General features: G+C 35.2%; 1 protein-coding gene across 10 annotated transcripts in view; it reads left to right on the top strand.

Moving 5' to 3' along the window:
• The window catches only part of ULK4 (unc-51 like kinase 4), a 198,949-nt gene that overhangs the window by 10,641 nt on the left and 170,890 nt on the right, over positions 1–17,418 (top strand). For 7 of the 10 annotated variants that reach the window (XR_009964477.1, XR_009964476.1, XM_062617176.1 and 4 more), the window contains 12 exons: positions 529–630; positions 1,473–1,556; positions 2,413–2,488; positions 3,084–3,170; positions 4,462–4,583; positions 4,701–4,770; positions 7,079–7,178; positions 7,623–7,727; positions 9,683–9,743; positions 11,939–12,120; positions 14,004–14,050; positions 15,017–15,095. Coding sequence is in view for 8 of the 10 variants with exons in the window: in XM_062617176.1 (XP_062473160.1) it covers positions 529–630; positions 1,473–1,556; positions 2,413–2,488; positions 3,084–3,170; positions 4,462–4,583; positions 4,701–4,770; positions 7,079–7,178; positions 7,623–7,727; positions 9,683–9,743; positions 11,939–12,120; positions 14,004–14,050; positions 15,017–15,095 (1,115 nt within the window). In the remaining 2 variants the exon portion in view is untranslated. The remainder of the gene's footprint in view (positions 1–528; positions 631–1,472; positions 1,557–2,412; positions 2,489–3,083; positions 3,171–4,461; positions 4,584–4,700; positions 4,771–7,078; positions 7,179–7,622; positions 7,728–9,682; positions 9,744–11,938; positions 12,121–14,003; positions 14,051–15,016; positions 15,096–17,418) is intronic. The other 3 variants (XM_062617175.1, XM_062617179.1, XM_062617178.1) reach the window with 3 other exon arrangements.

Below are 17,418 nucleotides of genomic sequence, written 5' to 3'. Positions count from 1 at the left end.
ATAATTTGAGATGTAAAGTTTTCATAGCGTTTTAGTGTGAATATAGCTATAACTAGCTTCAATCAACGATCTTCTGGTCTAGTGACCTTATTTTTGTACCAGTTTTCTAACTTCATGAAGGCTTCTGTCTTGGGCTAGCTTTTGAAAACAAGAAACCTCTGCCAAACCTGATGTAACATAATTATTTCTATTACGTGAGAATGATGTTGGTTTAATGTTCTGCTCAATTTACTTGGCTCTAGAAGTTGTCAAGTCATATTAAAACATTCTTTGCATTAATCACTGTGTTACAGAAGTGTAACACAAGTCACCTTGGTTAATAGAAGTGAAATAATCAACAAAATAGTGTATATAATCCTACATAATTCAGTAAAAGAAGTTCATTTGAAACTACTTACAGTAAAACTTAGTTTTCTTGTACTACGCAAAGATCATCTCTAACTCAAGTGTGAGACAAAGGTTGAAGTGTTGAAAAGGATAAATGCTGAATGAATAATCAAAGTGCATTACACGTGCTGTATTTTGTAGGCTCTCCATTATATGCAGCTCCAGAAGCAGTAAAGGGAGAAGACTTCTCCAAAGCCAGTGACCTATGGTCCTTGGGATGTATACTTTATGAAATGTTCGCAGGTTGTAAGTTTGTGTATCTATTTAATATCTGTGATAATGGAAACATAGGTCATGACCCCAGAGTAAATTCTTACTGACTTTCTAGGGAAGTTAAGACATAGAAAACCTTAAGGCAGGTTTTAAAGATTTCTTGATGACTGTACTAAATGTACTTTAATAGAATGGTCCTTACCAAATAATCAAGTGAAGTAATACTGTTAAGTTGACCTTTTGACTGTGATCTAAATCTTAGAATATTAACCAACGTGTTTTGTTTAAAGACTATGATTTAAAATTATAGGAGACCTTGAATTCTGACAGTGTCATGTTTTTAATCTCCTCAGTATTATATCCTGGGTGCATTATCCTGACCTTTATACTAGTGAAAGAGTTTTCTCTTTCAAAACTAGAATCATTTGATTTCCTGCAGATAAAGTACACATTAGCATTGGCTGCAGCTGGAAGGACAATTTCATCATGAAAAAGAATTACAGTGCAACCTTCTGAAGTCTTAAATAATACACTGATCTGTTGGAGGAGAATAGTTACGCAGATACTGAGATTTCTGCTTAGACCTTCTCCTGTTGTCTTATTGCTCATACTTAGAAGGCTGTCATGGTGACCTCCGTCTTTGGTGCCTTTTTCTATCTCCAGTCTCTTTTCCTATTTATGGTAGGAGAATTTAATTTAAGGGTTTGTATTTAAATTGACAAAAGAACTTGATAAATAAAATTGGGTGTTTTATTTGAGGGTGTTTATTTCTTTGGGTGTTTCCTTAGGAAAATGAGCTCGTCATATCATTGCACCTAACAGCTATTTTGAAGTCTGCCTAATCTGTGTATCACACTTCTGTTTGTTTGCAGGAAGACCACCATTCTTCTCAGACAGCTTTTCTGAATTAATTGAAAAGATTTTACATGAAGATCCATTGCCACCTACACCAAAGGGTTATTGTTATTCTGTTATTATTAAATGAATCAAATCAGAATAATACTTAGAAAGTTAAAGTTCTGTTTTGCACTCTTTCTTCTGAGGCTGATTACAGGAATCTGTTAGCTGTCCAAATGTTAGCACTGCCTTCCTCTGATAAGAGCTTTCGTCCTGTTAATGATGAGTGCCTACTTCCCTTTTGACAGACAGGCATATCTTTTAATATTAAGAATGAAAAGTAAATCTACTTTCTGGGATGAAATTTTTATCTCAGTCATACTGGGCATCGGTGGTATGCCTGAAGACCCTTAAATACTAGTGCCTCTCTTCAGTTCATAGTAATGTAGTGAAAACAATGGCCAGTAGACTTAAAACTGCTGTTATTTATTTCCATTACAAGAGTGATTTTGCTTTCTAAGTGAATAAAGTGCATTTCATAGTTCTGAGCTCTTAGAAGTGGAGTCTCAGTTAAATAAGAAATTTGGAAGCCTGTTTTGTATAATGGGGTGCAACAGTGGTTCTCTTAAAATTATCATTGTTGGCGGAAATTTAATTGCAATATAAGCAGATTTCAACTCCACTTTATTTTTTGGTAATAACTATATGATACTTGGAGAGTGCTTTTTTCACATAAAAATAATTTTAGTAAGTATTGGTGGGATTTTTGTTTTTGAGGGGCTTGGATTTTTTTAGGATCTTTTGAAATTTGAAGAGTGTACATCTAGGATTCTTAATACAGTCAAATTTTTTTTTGGATGAAATTACTGTTAAAAAGAGTGTTTAGCATGATCTGTAGATAATGATTTGATCTACATTTTGTGGTGGTTGGTTTTGCTGCCAAATGCTTATCTCCTATGGTGCTTCTATTTACAGTTGCTGCTTTTCACAAGCCTTCTGCTGAGTTCATTAGTTTACTTGATGGATTGCTTCAAAAGGATCCTCAGAAAAGGTAAACCATCTAATCCATAACAATTGTTTGCATTGTCTTTGTTTTCACCTCTGGAGACATTGTTATAGTACTGAATGTGTAGATGACAATGCAAATATTACTTCATCTCTTATATAAAAGAGCAAATTGTGCTTTTTCTAATATGAAAATACAGAATCGGTATTTTGATGGAGTAAATCTTTATGTTTTTATAGCTGGTGTTAAATAGGTAACTTTGTAACAGGCAGATTGAAAATTGGGTGGCTTTGCTTTTCCAGAGCAATGGGCACATCTATTTTGTGAGGCTTTGATTTATAGCTGATATAGTTATATTGTTAAATAACATAAGATTATAATTTATAGGGTACTTTAGCTAATTAATGCATGGAGATTGACTATGCAGTTTCCTTCATTAGTAGTCTCATAGTCTGTGTTGCCTGAATGAGCCATTCTGATTTAAGGCAAAAAGTTTATCCCATAAGAAAATTTCCTTGTTTATCAGATAAAAGCAAACAACAGGTTTAATTGCTCTGTAGTGTCACTGGATTCAAAACCTAGTCTGGTATATCTCTGGAGCTGTACTTTGCTTTTTGAGTTTATTTGTTGCTTTTCAAAGGCTGAATTGGACAGACTTGTTGCAGCATCCATTCTGGAAAGGATCCCTTAGCCATTGTGGTGATGATTCTAGAGACCCATGCTCAAGGTACTGGATTTTCAAGGAAGACTTCTTTTATACAAGCAAAAAACAGTGAACAGTTTAGGATGTTTAGGAATTGTATCATCTTATTAGTGTATTACACTGTTTGCTTTGAAACTGTTTGTTTCCTGCTGGCTATAGAATGTGTTAAAATTTACTGCTGAAATAACGGCTTTTATTTTAATTTATTTGTTTGCTTAACAATGATGCACAGTAATTTGACTTATTTTTTTTAATATTTAATGTTGATTTGTTTGCTCTTTTGTTCTAAATATTTGAAAGATATTTTAGGTTCCAACCTAAGGTACTAACGTGAAAATAACATTCTTTCAGAATGCTGTATGTTTTTGTGTTTGGCCTATTTTAACATTCTCTTGTGCTGTTAAATACCTGTTTCTGATACCAGTGTGGCAGTATTTTTGTTGTTAATGTTTGTTCTAGGCTCTTTGCCTGTTAATTTATTACTGCTTTTGCCACCAAGGGAGGTAAGAAGTCAAGATTTGTAGATTATACCACAAAGTAAGCATTTCTTCAAGGTTTTAGCAGGCTTATGTTAACCTCCACCACAGTCATCACCTTTGAATTCCTCAAACATAAGTCTGTCAGGGAATCAGAAGACTCTTAATCTCCTACGAAATATTGGCCTTGCTATTTGACCTTGCTCCTGAGGTTTTTGTAGTGCCTCTGAAATACCTGCTGAGGTTTGCACTCACTATATTGCCACATTGACAAATACACAAACGCAGGACATAGGCCTGACATGCAAAAGAAGCTCAGTACTTTCTTAAATATAGGTCCATGTATTTTCTTCACAATGTGGGTTTGATGTCCTGGCTGACCTTCAGGAATGTTACATGACCCAGTTTCATGTGAATAATAGAGGGGCATATTAAAACCCCCAAACAACCAGAATCAATAAACGTGCAATCAGGTGTGACATGTAAATCATGAAGCAAAATAGAGGTAGTTCTTATTGATCTTAATCTAGGCTACAGATTTCATTATTAGAAGTAGGTTTCTTGTGACTTTCATCTGTGAAGACTTGAATGGTCTCTAAAGCTTTTAATATTTCTTCATAGCTCTGGAATTATGGGGTAATAATTTAACTTTTCTAATTTCTTTCCTGCAACTTATTTTTCATCACTGCAATTACTAATATAGAAAGTATGTGTATGCTATTTCAGTAGTATTGTGTTCTGGAGAATGACAGCTAAACTGCATTGTAATAATTGCAGCAAATAGTGGATATGATCCTTTCTTACTTTAATCTGTGTAATTAATATCTTTCATTAAACAGCAGTGAAGACACAGAGTCATCAGTGTCTTCGAGTGCCAAAGAGCCAGTGGATACTGCTAAAAATCCAGATAATCTGTCATCCTCAAGAGCAGACAACCTACCAAGCAGTTCTTTTAAAACAGGTAATATTGTTCATGATGTTATTTTGAATTACTTTGTCCTGTGAATTTTGTCAGTCTTGCTTTATTCTTGCTCTGTTTTTAACTTCTGAATGCAAGTTCATATTCTCTTTTCAACAGAAACTCGGCCTGAATTGCACCCCAAAAATGTGGTTGATGGTGAATCAAAAGAATCCATATTTCTTCTCAGGTATGAAAATCTAAGAACAATTAGAAACCCCTTAAAACCTTGTGTGGTTGGGTTGTTTGTTTTTTCTCCTGTCTCTTCAGACATTTTATTATTCTGTTTGTAATGTTTTGTTAATGTATCCTCTTTTGGGTTTTTATCACCAGTTTAATATTAAGACATCTTTGGGAAGCTGTGAAAGCAGTGTTTGTAGTTAAAACAATATGGCTTTATTCTGCTGGGTTTTGGAAGCCTTTTGATTTCTTAGCTCTAAACAGAAAAATATATTAAGGACTTGCTTGCCTTCTTACCTCATATATATGAGAACATGCTTTGAATATGCTTGCTTTAACTACACAAGAATAAGCATTCAGCATAAGATCAACTAGAAAATTCTTCCTTTAGCTTTTCATCACAAGCTAGTGGTAGCTAAGTCCTACAAGGTATTAAATAAAAGCTAGTGATTTGTTTAACAGTGATTTGTTTTAGCTGAAGCCTGATCCTGTAGTAGTGTTCAAGCCAAGAAGATTATCTAGTAAATAGATGTTCCTATTGTCATCAAGCTGAAATATTCCTGTTTCATATTCTTTCAAGCTTCTTGCATAACCTGAAATACGGCTTTTGAGCCTGATAGTGTCTACTTTTCCAGTTATTTCAGTTGCTTTTAATAAAGGATTACTTCTCATCTCACTTACAACTTCTGTCATCACAGCTAAAGCCATACTCTTAGTAACTTAAAATAGCATTTTCTACTTGCTTTAGCAATTTGCTGAAACGAGAGGCTACAGTGGCATTACAAACACTTCATATAACATGTAATCCAAATTTATGTCATGAGTGTATTAAATAAAAAGTATATTTAACAACATAAGTAAATCTGTTTGATAAAAAATTTGAAATGTAACACAAATTCTTTATAATTACTTTCTGAAATTCTCTTTTCTTCAATGATTTAAGTTCTCAAAGCTGCATGTGTTACTTACTGAAGTTTTAAAACCTTTAACTGAAAGGAAGCTGCTGACCTGGCACTAAGATTTACTTAAGTTGCAGGAGTGGTTAATCAGCTTTTAACAGCAGTAGCTTCTATATGTGTGAAAGGAATAGATCTTACTCATTTCAGCTGGTTCAATTCACTAATCACTTGTTTTAAACTGAGAAACTGGCTCAGAAGTGGAAAAGTAGGAAAGATTTTCTCTATCTCAAACACATCTGAAAGCAAATCAGGTTGAGGGGGGAAAAAAAAAATAACAAATCTGCATGTTTTGAAGCATGTGCTAACATAGAAAAATTTGTTCAGTCTCTTAACTAGAAATCTTACTTTCTTTGTTTAGGGAATAAGACTGCTTAAACTTCCAAGCAGATCCTGAAATATTTTTCACTGTAAAAATTAGGACATTTTGTGTAGTTTTATCTAGCTGGTAGATAATATGTTGAGACTCACGCTCTTGAAATGTAACTTCCTGTTGAAAATAGGTAGAAGATGCCTTTTGAAAAGAATAATACCTATGTTAGTCATTTGATAATTGATTTTTCATGAGTAGCTTTAATTCTATGTGGTGTTTGTTTTTTTAATTTAGCTGCTTTTTCTAATAAATAAAAGTGATTTTTAACTAAATGCGTACATTACTTTCTGCTAATCAAAAAAAACACATTCATTTCAAGTTGTCGATTAAATTGGTATCCTGGCCTGCCAATTTTAATAATTCTAAAGTTGATTTGAAGCGATTTAAATTAATGTATACTACAAAAAGCAAGTTCTTTTTCAGCTTTATGAAAATTGCAAATATGCAAGGTTCTGGTCTCTCTTCATTTTCTGATTGGCAGACAGGATTTTTATAAAGGAAAACTGAAAAGTAAACCCAGTTCTCATTCCTAAATGAGATTCAGGCAGTTTTTGATTATCATTAGCTAGCCAGGAATTGCGAGTCAGAAGATAATAGCATAAATTAACGACAGTTATTTGTCACATTAATTTTCTTTGTATGTTCTTTTTTATTAAGAATTAAGGTAATGATATTTTAGCATCCATTTTGGAGAGCTATTGTGGGTGAGAAAACAACCAAATTACATTCATTTAACAACCACGAAAAGAAGTCGCCCCATCCCTTCTCATTTCTAACTGACGAATCATAAACTTGTCAGGACATATTTAAAAGCAGGATGTTCATGTCCAGTTGATGGATAAGGCAAAGCATCATTTATGTTTGTCAGCTTTGGAAGTTTACTCTATGGCATGAGAGTTTCCTAAAAGCAACAAAAAAGCAGTTTGCAGTGGAACTTAATCTGTCCTGTTTGTTGGTTTATTTATCTCTTTATTGTTCTTTCTTTTAAGTTCTCGTCCCACACCTAGAACTAGCACTACAGTAGAAGTAAGTGATGCTAGTACTGTCCCAATCCAGAATTCTCCACAAAGAGATTCATGCCTGAAAAAGGTGAGTAGAAAAAGAATATTAAAGGATGGTGATATCTTTAGAGTTAGAATTTGAGCCTGGAATCTGTGGTGAAGTCGCTTCTTTCTCTGTCCTTCCATAATTATAAAAGGAAAGTTGTTTCTACAGTATGCAAGTCATTTGGAAAAAAAGAAAACCAATAAATTTGCATAACTTCAGATGTAAGGGGTAAAGATGCTTAGTCTCCTTTTTTCCTCACTGTAAAAAAGGGATGCTACCTTCTTATTTTTCTTACTCTTTCTTTTTGGACCTGGTGCTTTTTCTTCCAACCTGTTTGTGCATCATAATACTTAGCTGCTACTACATAAACAACAAGTAATTTAGAGTATGTTGTTTGCATGGCCAAACTGTATGATATAATGTTAATATGAAATGCTTTAGGACTAAACCAACTTTTTTTTTGTTACAACTTTCTTCTTCTTTTAGGCTAAAAATACATGCTCAAGTCAGCAGGATATGGAGTCAACACTGAAAGAGCTCATTTACACTGAATCTGATCTTATCATAACATCAATCATTGACAATCCAAAGGTATAGCAAAATAAAATATAAGATTCAGGAACTTGTGGGTGAAGCTGTTTTTGCAGATAAATCTTTAGGCAGGGTGAAACTCCTTTCCTGTATTTTGTAATTCTCATTTTAAAGCAGTTCCACCCAGTCATTTGGCAAGATCTCATGCAGGGTTTTTTTGGCAATCTTTTATAATCCTCTTGGGTTGTTAATTTGGAGAACTGAGTTATTTTGGGATTGAATGCTAACATTATTTAATGTCTTACAAGAAATAGAAGTTACTAAATGCAGTGTTCAGTGCTTTTGTAGATTTCTGATGGCTTGCTTTGATATCTGTTACTTAAATGAACACAAACAGAACTGTGTCTTGGTATACCCAAAACAAAGTCATCTGTGAAGCCTTCCAGGTTAAGAGTTAGACCTTTATAGAATAACTTATGTTACTCTTTAAACTTCAGATATGATAATGTTTCTCATAAATAAGAACATTTTTCTCTGGAAAATGAGACCTGAAGTTACAAGAGATGTCCATCCAATCCCGGTTGTATGGATAGTAATGTGATAACAGTTTGTGAGGATTCTCTTGAGCAGAGGCTGACACCTGCTTGGCAGCAAAGGGAAGACTAAAAAGGAATCAGAGCTTCGCACTGCAATGGCAATTTAATGTGCGTGTATGAGCACGTGTGATATTGGCAGAACGAATGATAGGCAAAAAAACCTGAAGTCACTTTAGCAGCTATGTCAGATGCAGGAAGTACAACATTTTTCATTAGAAGGAAGCATCTAGTTCATTAAGAATCTCTTTACAGCTTTTAGTTGCTGTATGACTTTACTATAACAATTCTTTTGTTTGTTTGTTTTAATGAAATTCCTAACACTCTCAAAACCTAAGAAGCTTGTACAGTTAGATAAAGAAACTTCCCAACAAGACTGTTTTAATATGTTTGTAGCACATTGTTGCCAGTGGAGAATTTCAAAGGTAATTATGCATTTGAATGATGCCACCTCTGTAAATTCTCAGTTCAGTCTCAGGACTCCCCCACAAAGCCCTTCACTGCTTCAGTTGTTACTAGAAGAGATGAGATTAGGGGTAAGTGCACATGCTAATGTGCACATGGAGACTAATCTTCTTGCCATGCAAGGCCAGACTCGGAATTAATGCAAAATATCCCACTAAATTCCAAGTCACTGCATACTTGGCAATCTGCAGACAAGAGGATGATACTGACACCTGGTAAAGCTGAAAAGCTTGCAGTTTAATTTCCTGGAAAGGGATTTACTAGATGCCGGCAGAATTTTAAAAGCTGAAATGTCAGCTTATGTTATAAAATTTCCCTTTGTTCTGCAGATCTGTGGAGTTAGAGACCTTTTTAGCAAACAGCTCTCTAGTTACAGCTAGGCTTCATCTGTCAAAGGCTAAATTCCAGTATACAGTTACCTTTTTTGTATGCCTTAGTTACAGAAAATCACACTCATCTGTTCAGTGACTGAGCATTTATCCATCAGAAAATGGTGTGGGGATTAAAAAACCCAGTTCCTTAGGAATGATTTGTTGGTGCTAATATCACTTTTAGTACTCTAGAATGATCTAGTGTATGTATATGTATTTACTGTATGGCAATGCATTGCTAAAACATTTCCTGAGCTGCATTGTTCCTTTCTGTAGCTTTTACAACCTAAATGCAAGTATTTTTCCACATACAAGCAAGATAAAAATATAAACTGAACAAATCCTATCATTTTGCATTAAAAAAGGTATTTCTACTTGAATGGAAATACCAACAATTATATTAAAAACATAGTTAAATGTCAAATATCTGCTTGGAAGAAATACCAGGAACCAATGGAAAAGACCTTAGTGGTTTGTACACTCCTCCTGTGCAATTTTTGCATCTTTGTGTTTTCATGTTCAAATACTCTAGACATTTCCAGAAATGTATTACAACTAGTTGTAATGTGTCTGCTTATTTTTCCAGATAATGAAGCAAGTACCAGTTAGATTTGACTCGAAAACTTCACATATACCAACATATTCAGGTATGGATCTGCTGAAGCTGTTGAAACTTCATTTCCTTCATATGACGTTATAACTTGCTATCACAGAACCTGTAGCCTCCCTCTGTAGATGATGAGCTGTCATAGTTGAACTCATAACTTTCCTGAAACTGGCGTTGCATATGTGATGTTTTGGCTAGACCGATTTTGAGTAGACTTTTCAAGTACAGACAGTCCTATGCCTGTCTTTTCTGCCTTCTTCAGTTACAAGCCCATGCTCAAAAGCTTTTAAAATGAAAGTCAAGATTGTTTAAGTGTGGGGAAAAACAATGTGGTTTTTCCCATGTTATTTTTTGTAAACAACTGAGATATTCCAACTGCAGTATTCAACCAAATAGATTAGAATTTGGCAAAGACAGAGAAGCAAATGAAAACAGGATCTTAAAATGTGCAGTGTTGATCAGCTGTAATCTAGGCAGCCTCGTCAGTGCCACCTTTAATCATGGAATGTTATGGGAATCGTGCTCCAAAAGCTGGTGTGGAGTTGTTGTCGTTAGTTTCTAATGTCTGGAAAGGCTGCTGAAAACAAAAGGCTTCTCATTGTCAGGAGTCTAATGTTTATTCCTCTGGGAAAAACTCTTCTGGTCTATTTAAGGAAGTATTATTATACACTTTACTGTGCTTAGAGCCACATATGTAATCTTATAATTCATATAGCACCTCTTCCTAGATAAAAAAAAAAGCTCCTTTTTTCTTTCTGTAAAGTACATGTTTTGGAGAGTTAATTTGTTGAAGAGATTTTAGAGTTGGAAAAGAGCACAGTGTATCCCAGTCTCCCAATCAAGACTGTAGTAACAGAAGGTATTTCTAGGCAAAAATGATCAAATTCAAGTGACCGGTGGGTGTGTGTGTATTTTATTTCATATTGCATTTAAGTAGCTAAATTATCACACTGATGTTCTGATGTGTTTAACTACTGTCTGTAGATGGGCCAGTGTTTTTTGTGCTTCTAACACTTTGAGGGTTGTAACTTTTTTCCTGGACAGCGTTCTGGTTGATGAGCAGCATCAAATTCAGTTTCTTCAAAAACAATAATGATTAAAGACAGTATGGAAAAATTAAGAGAATTACCTGAAATCCAAGCCACTTTTCACCTTTACAAATGGAAATTATAATTGCTTTCCTCAGTAGGTGTTGTTACTCTAGTGTAAAAGTGGAATAAAAGACAAAAGACATGTTTGTAAATACTCTGTACTGGAGTATATCAGGATGGCAGATATGATATTAATCATAGACTTACAGAATGGTTTAGGTTGGAAAGGACCTTAAGATCACCCAGTTCCAACCTCCTGCCATAGGCAGGGATGCCTCACACTAGATGTCACCCAAGGCTCTGTCCAACCTGGCCTTAAATACTGCCGGGAATGGGGCAGCCGCAGCTTCTCTGGGCACCCTGTGCCAGCGCCTCAGCACCCTCACAGGGAAGAACTTCTGCCTTGTATCCAACCTGAACTTCCCCTGTTTCAGTTTAAACCTATCACTACAGCCCCTGATGAAGAGTCATTATATATTAAGAAACAGCTAACCAAAACTGAGGGAATACGTGACTTCCAGAGGAAAGTTACCCATTGAGACTGATAAGGAAGTCTTTGGAAAAATCTCTATTCATGTACAGTGGTCAGTGAATGGAACCACAGGATTAAAGTTAACCATCCTAGTGACTTCATGTTCCTTCTGAAGTCCTCTGTGTTCTGATACTGCTAAGGCTTACCTAGGTGGAAACCTACTTATATGAGGAACTATACATGTTTTCAGTTTATTGATTCTGAGGAAATTTTCCTGACTTTTGTTAGCTTTTGCTGCAAATTTTCTCCAATGAAACTGCAGTTTCTTATTAAGACTTAGTAATGATTACGAACAACTACTACCTTTCCTAAATGCAATGCCAATGAATGTTTACTTAAATGAAGTCCAAGGACTTAGTGGGGTTGCGCTTTAAGAAAAGTTTTGAGGCTCTCTGCTGCATTTTTATGCTTTGTTTCTCTTCTTATTTCTTCTTTGATTTCTATAATCTAGAGACATGGATATTAACATTTTTGTTTAATGTTTTAAGTGCTAAAATTATAAATAGATGTGAACTTTGGAACATCTTTATCCATGGTGATGTTATTTTCTAGTTGTTAAAGCATCATTGAAGAGCCAGTATCTTTAACTACTTGTTTGCTTCTTATGGTTAGCTGAGAAGTTATCATCTATGAAGGATGTGGACTGGAATGACTTCTTGCAACGAGTATGCTTAATGCTTGGCTCTCCCGAGAAGAATACAGGAGCAGCACCTTCCAAGTTGAACTTCCTGTGCTATCTGTGTACTGTGGCTGTCCACAAGGAAGTTGCAAACAGGCTTATGAACTCTCAGCTGGTAAATAATAAAGTTTTAAAGGAATCAACATGGTTTACATACTTGCCATTGTAACAAAAATTGTCTGCTTTAGTTATATTTCAAGAAATCATTGGTGTACTGACAAAAATAATACGGCAAATTAAGTACAGAATGATGTAAAAGAAAACCAACACCTAAATTCCATGTAAGCTTTTTTAAAAGAGCTGAGGGAAACTAATTATTTCTCCTTAGATTTCAGATATATTTTTATATAGATTTGTTACATTAGTAAAAAGGTTGGGTTAAAAATTAACCTTGATGGAGAGTGAAGTAGCATATGATGAAATGTTGGTCTTTGTGAATCATTAAAGTATAGAGAAGACTGAAAAAAGTTAAGGATTGAATTGCTAAATCACTTTTGCTTGGCCATATTTCCATAAAGAATGGCAAGAAAAACTTCCCCAAGAACATTCAGTAAAGCTTTCATTAAGCCCCGCTTCAAAAAATGAGCATGTTCTCTGGAGAGTCTGGTTTAGCATATACCTGAATGGTGGTTTCACCTTTCAGGAACGATTTTCTACCAGACAAACAATTGCACTAGTCTCCTCTGTAGTGGATTAACATATTTCTCAGGTTATTGAATGGTGCAGAAGCAAAACAGATTTACTCTTCTCATGTACGCCATCCTTGGCAGTGTTCAAGGCTAGATTGTATGGAGCCTTGGGTGACATGTTCTAGTGTGATGCATCCCTGCCCACGGCAGGGGGTTGGAACTGGATGATCTTAATGTGCTTTCCAACCCAAACCATTCTATGATTATGTAAAAGCATCACAGAGGCCATCTTGAGCTATGTGCTTTTCAGTTTATTTAATAAGTAAAGCACCTACCTTGCACATAAGTCATATTCTGAGACATGTCCTTATTGGATATAGAGCTGTTAAAGACAAAATTGCACTGCCAGAAAAATTCAGTGAAGAGCATTCAGGTTGGAAGCAGCATAGGTCTTATGATATAGAACTCATGTGAAAACAGGAAACTGAATTGCTGGAACTTATTTCTCCTTTATCATTGGAGAAAAATTTTGGGGACAGGAATCCAACAACTGAAATTGCCAATTAACTGAACATTTTAGAAATGAATAGCTATGCAGTTTGGTTCTTATGTGGCTGAATGTGTGTCAGCAGTTCAGTCATTATTCTAGTATTTGCCACCTAATTTTTGTCCATTCTCAGAAAATAAATATATTAAAAGCTTGTTGGGTAATACTATGTGATGATCTTTGTTCTCCATTATGGAAAAAAAAAAAAGTGTGGTTTTTAACACACTGATATATGTTTAACAGTTTATAGTTAGGGTTGGAAAGGACCTTAAGATCGCTCAGTTCTAACCCCCTGTTATGGTCAGGGACACCTCACACTACACCAGGTTGCTCCAAGCCCTGTCCGACCTGGCCTTGAACACTGCCAGAGATGGGGCAGCCACAGCTTCTCTGAGCACCCTGTGGCAGTGCCTCAGGACCCTATCACTACAGTCTCTGATGAAGAGTCCCTCTCCAGAATCCTTGTAGCCTGCTTCAGACACTGGAAGCTGCTCTGAGGTCTCCATGCAGCTTCTCTTCTCCAGGCAGAACAGCCCCAGTGTTCTCTGCCTGTCCTTGTCTGGGGAGGTGCTCCAGCCCCTGGCCATCCTCATGGGCTCCTCTAAACTTGCTCCAACAGCTCAATGTCCTTCTTATGCCGAGGACCCCAGAACTGCACACAGTGCTATATTTCTCTTCTCAGGTTTTGCATATTCTTTTTTATCAATGTTTTGACAATACCTACAGTATTTGTTTATGGTATTACTGATTTATTTTGTATATCATTGGGCAGGTCAAATCATTAAAATCTACTAATGCCTATTTATCTGCTTTAAATTATAGTTTCCTATATTGATACAGCAGCTGCGTGCAGCCGCCAACTGGGATATGTAAGTAACATTATTTTTAATGAATTTGTTTAAATAAGGAATTTTGACTGAATTTTATTAAATACATTCTTTAACAGGGTATTTATGTATTTGAGCCTGTGAGACTGTTGTGTTACCTGACTGGCTGTGTGGTGATGAATAATAGAACACTGAATATTTTAAGCGTTGAATTCATATATTCCAAAGATTATAGAAAATCTCTCAAAATTTAACTAGAAGTTATATAACTTATTGTATGAAATAGTGTTACTCAAAATCACTGACTAAACCAACCGTATATATCATAGTAGTGGTAAAATAAATAACAGCTTTTTTAGATGCTTGTTAGAAATATTCCAATGTGATAGTGCCCTCTGCTGTTCATTTCATAAATGTTGATTTTTATTCCAATTTTTCCTTCAATAAAACATTTAAAATTGATTTGCTGAAGCACTTCTAACTTCAGTTTTGTCAGCTATACTGGAAAGTTTCAAATGATCTATAGGGTTTTTCTGTGTAACAAGAGAACTGAACATGAGCTAGACTGATTAGTGAGACCATAACAAAGTAAAGAATCTTTATTCTTCAGTGCTTACAGAAAGAAATGTCTTTATGCATGAATTTATTGCTGAATTGAACTGAAATACTGAAGTAACACTGGCACAGGTTGCCCATGGAAGCTGTGGCTGCCCCATCCCTGGCAGTGTTCAAGGCCAGGTTGGACGGGGCTTGGAGCAACCTGCTCTAGTGGAAGGTGTCCCTGCCTGTGGCAGTGGGTTAGAACTAGTTATGGTCCCTTCAAACCCAAAGCCTTCTGTGACTCTGATTCTGTAAGAGGAAGATACGAGCTGTAAACAGCAATTCAAGTATTTTGTGCCATTAGCAATTTGTGTAAAATATAAACAAGATGGTTGTTTTATGGTATTTTTGAAATGGTTTTTATGTACCTACTTTATTTGATATGTACCTACTTTATTTGATATTCAGACGTGTCAAAGTTGCTCGACTGATTGGTTTACTGGCATTACACACATCGAAACTTGGTGAAAATGTACCTGTTTCTGAGGTAACTTTCTTTCTTTCTCCTTGGGGGAGGAGTAGAGGGGGGAATTTTGTTAATGCTTTCGTTGTTTATGTCAGAAACTTTCAAGAGTTTTTTCTGATCCCTGCTTTTTTTGTTTCTGATGTAAATGGGAATGTAATTGATTTGGTTAAATGTATAAATTTCTGAGTTTATTCTGGGTAGTTCTGCAAAGATCAGAATCACAACTACAACAGCAGTCACTGTCATACTTCTCATGCTTGTGTGTGTTATAAGGAATATTGATGTATTTGGTTATCTGGAAATATAATTATTATAATTAGTATAAGATAGTGTAATTGATTCCTTGATATCCCTTTTCCCAAAAAGTAATTGAGATGGAACTCATTTGAGATTCCTCAGTGTTCTTGAAGAACGGACGTAGTGAAGGGCAGGTAATTTTCTGTGGAGAACGAAAATATTTGTAATCCCTTTCTTCATTTTGCATGCTCAGTAGTTGACTGAAACAGAAGACTGATCAGACAAAGTGATCTTACTGTCCTTGTTTGCATGTGGCACATGCACACAAAGTGTGTAAACTTGACAGAATCTGCAATTTAGTGACTGTTTAAAGAGTGAATATGACATTATTTCTACTTTTATGAGGTGAAGTCAGGATTTGAGTACAATGGGTGTTTGAATGTGAGAAATCAGTGCTGAACGCACATAGCAACTATGCCTCCATACAGTGCAGATCTGGTCATCTGGTGTGTCAGAACACGTAGTTATTGGTTAATAGCTGGTTTTTTTTTTGGCAATGCAGCTGAGGAAGTATTTGTTCTAGGTCCCTGTGGTTTCTTCTTAATAATATTAAGGATTATTATGATTATCTTGCTATGTTGCTTAAAATTTCAGTTCTGTAGTGAAATCTGAATTGAAAACATTATTGTTACTACCTCGGGTTCTTTGTTTTGTGAAGCTATGAAGTGGGGAAGAAGTCCTTGTGGTTACAGTCACTGAAGTTTGGTCAATGCTTTCAGTATTGACAGTTGAGTGTCAGTTAAATTCAGGGTCACAATTCAGATGCGTCTTGTATGTGACAGGTTTTTTCTGCTACTTAACTTTCAAAAGCTTCAGTGAAAATACTCAAAAGTAATTTTGAGATATCCAGCTTTTAATATTTTGAGATATCTAACTTTTAATAACTTAGTATGATACCAACCCATGAAGCAGATTTGTAATTCACTTGCTCAAAACTATTTTGATAAATTAAGAACATGAACATTTTGTGTCATTCCTGGAAGCTTGTTTCCGTGTTGTATCTTCGCAAGGCAAGATATCTTGAAAGTAAATAGGAATTCACAGCAACAAAAGGTCATCAGATTTTGGTTTTCATGGGTGTGTTGTTACTGATACTGGATTCAACGTTTTACTGGTCAACAGTATAGCTACCTCTAAGAAGGCCTGAGCTTGGTGAAAACCCACTTTGTCAGATACATTCTGGCATGCTGCGTTACACAAAGCTTTTTTTCCATTTTTTTATCACTCAGTCACAAACCTTTTGCAGTTTTTTGTTACCTCATTATGGACTCATCCCGTTATTTGTGTTTTCTTTTGCATTTTTGAAGTACCACAGGACCTAATAGACTTGCACAGGACACGTGTTAAAAGTTGGCTCTTCATTTCTGCCCCTACTCGCTTTTACTCAGTTACACATTTATTTAAGGATAGTTCCTGTACCTTTGAGTTTGAATCTGCTTCCTTAACCTTGCTTAAGTGATTGTTAAATAGTAGTAATATTAAGAACTGAAGAAGCAGAAAGGCTTTAGGAAAGAAGCCTCATCCTCGTTTTACAGACTAAAGTAAGCTTTCACATACTATATGCCAAAAGCCTTTATTTTGTGTGTATATATATATATATATACATAAAATAGTGAATAATATTTTAATTAAAGTTTTAATAATGAAATTTAAATTAAATTATTAATTAAAAGAATTAATGTTTTACCTATTTTTTAATATATTTTTTAATGTTCTTACTCAGGGAATTGGTGAATAGCAGTTTGTTTTGAATGTAACCACTGGAGGTCACTAAACCATGAAACTAAAATGCAAGTACACTACTATTGCACAAACTCGCCAAACGTGGAACTGTGTGCTATCTTTATTCTGCTGAGGTATTCTAATATGTAGGTCATATTAGAAAAAAAATCATAATAAATGTGTATATCTGTGAATTCACTTGCAGTTGATCTATTTCTAGTTAAGTATTTCTTAGGAGAATATTGCAGGGATTAGAAAAAATGAGACTGATCTTGGAATACCATAGGGAGATTGATCTTTTCTATAATTGAAGGTAAAGACACTT

The sequence above is a fragment of the Pezoporus occidentalis genome, unplaced genomic scaffold (assembly GCF_034315485.1).
Source record: "Pezoporus occidentalis ecotype Australia unplaced genomic scaffold, CSIRO_AGI_Poc_V1 ctg193, whole genome shotgun sequence".
Classification (NCBI taxonomy): domain Eukaryota; kingdom Metazoa; phylum Chordata; class Aves; order Psittaciformes; family Psittacidae; genus Pezoporus; species Pezoporus occidentalis.
Note: the sequence above shows the minus strand (reverse complement) of the source record. Positions and strands in the feature narration are given on the sequence as shown.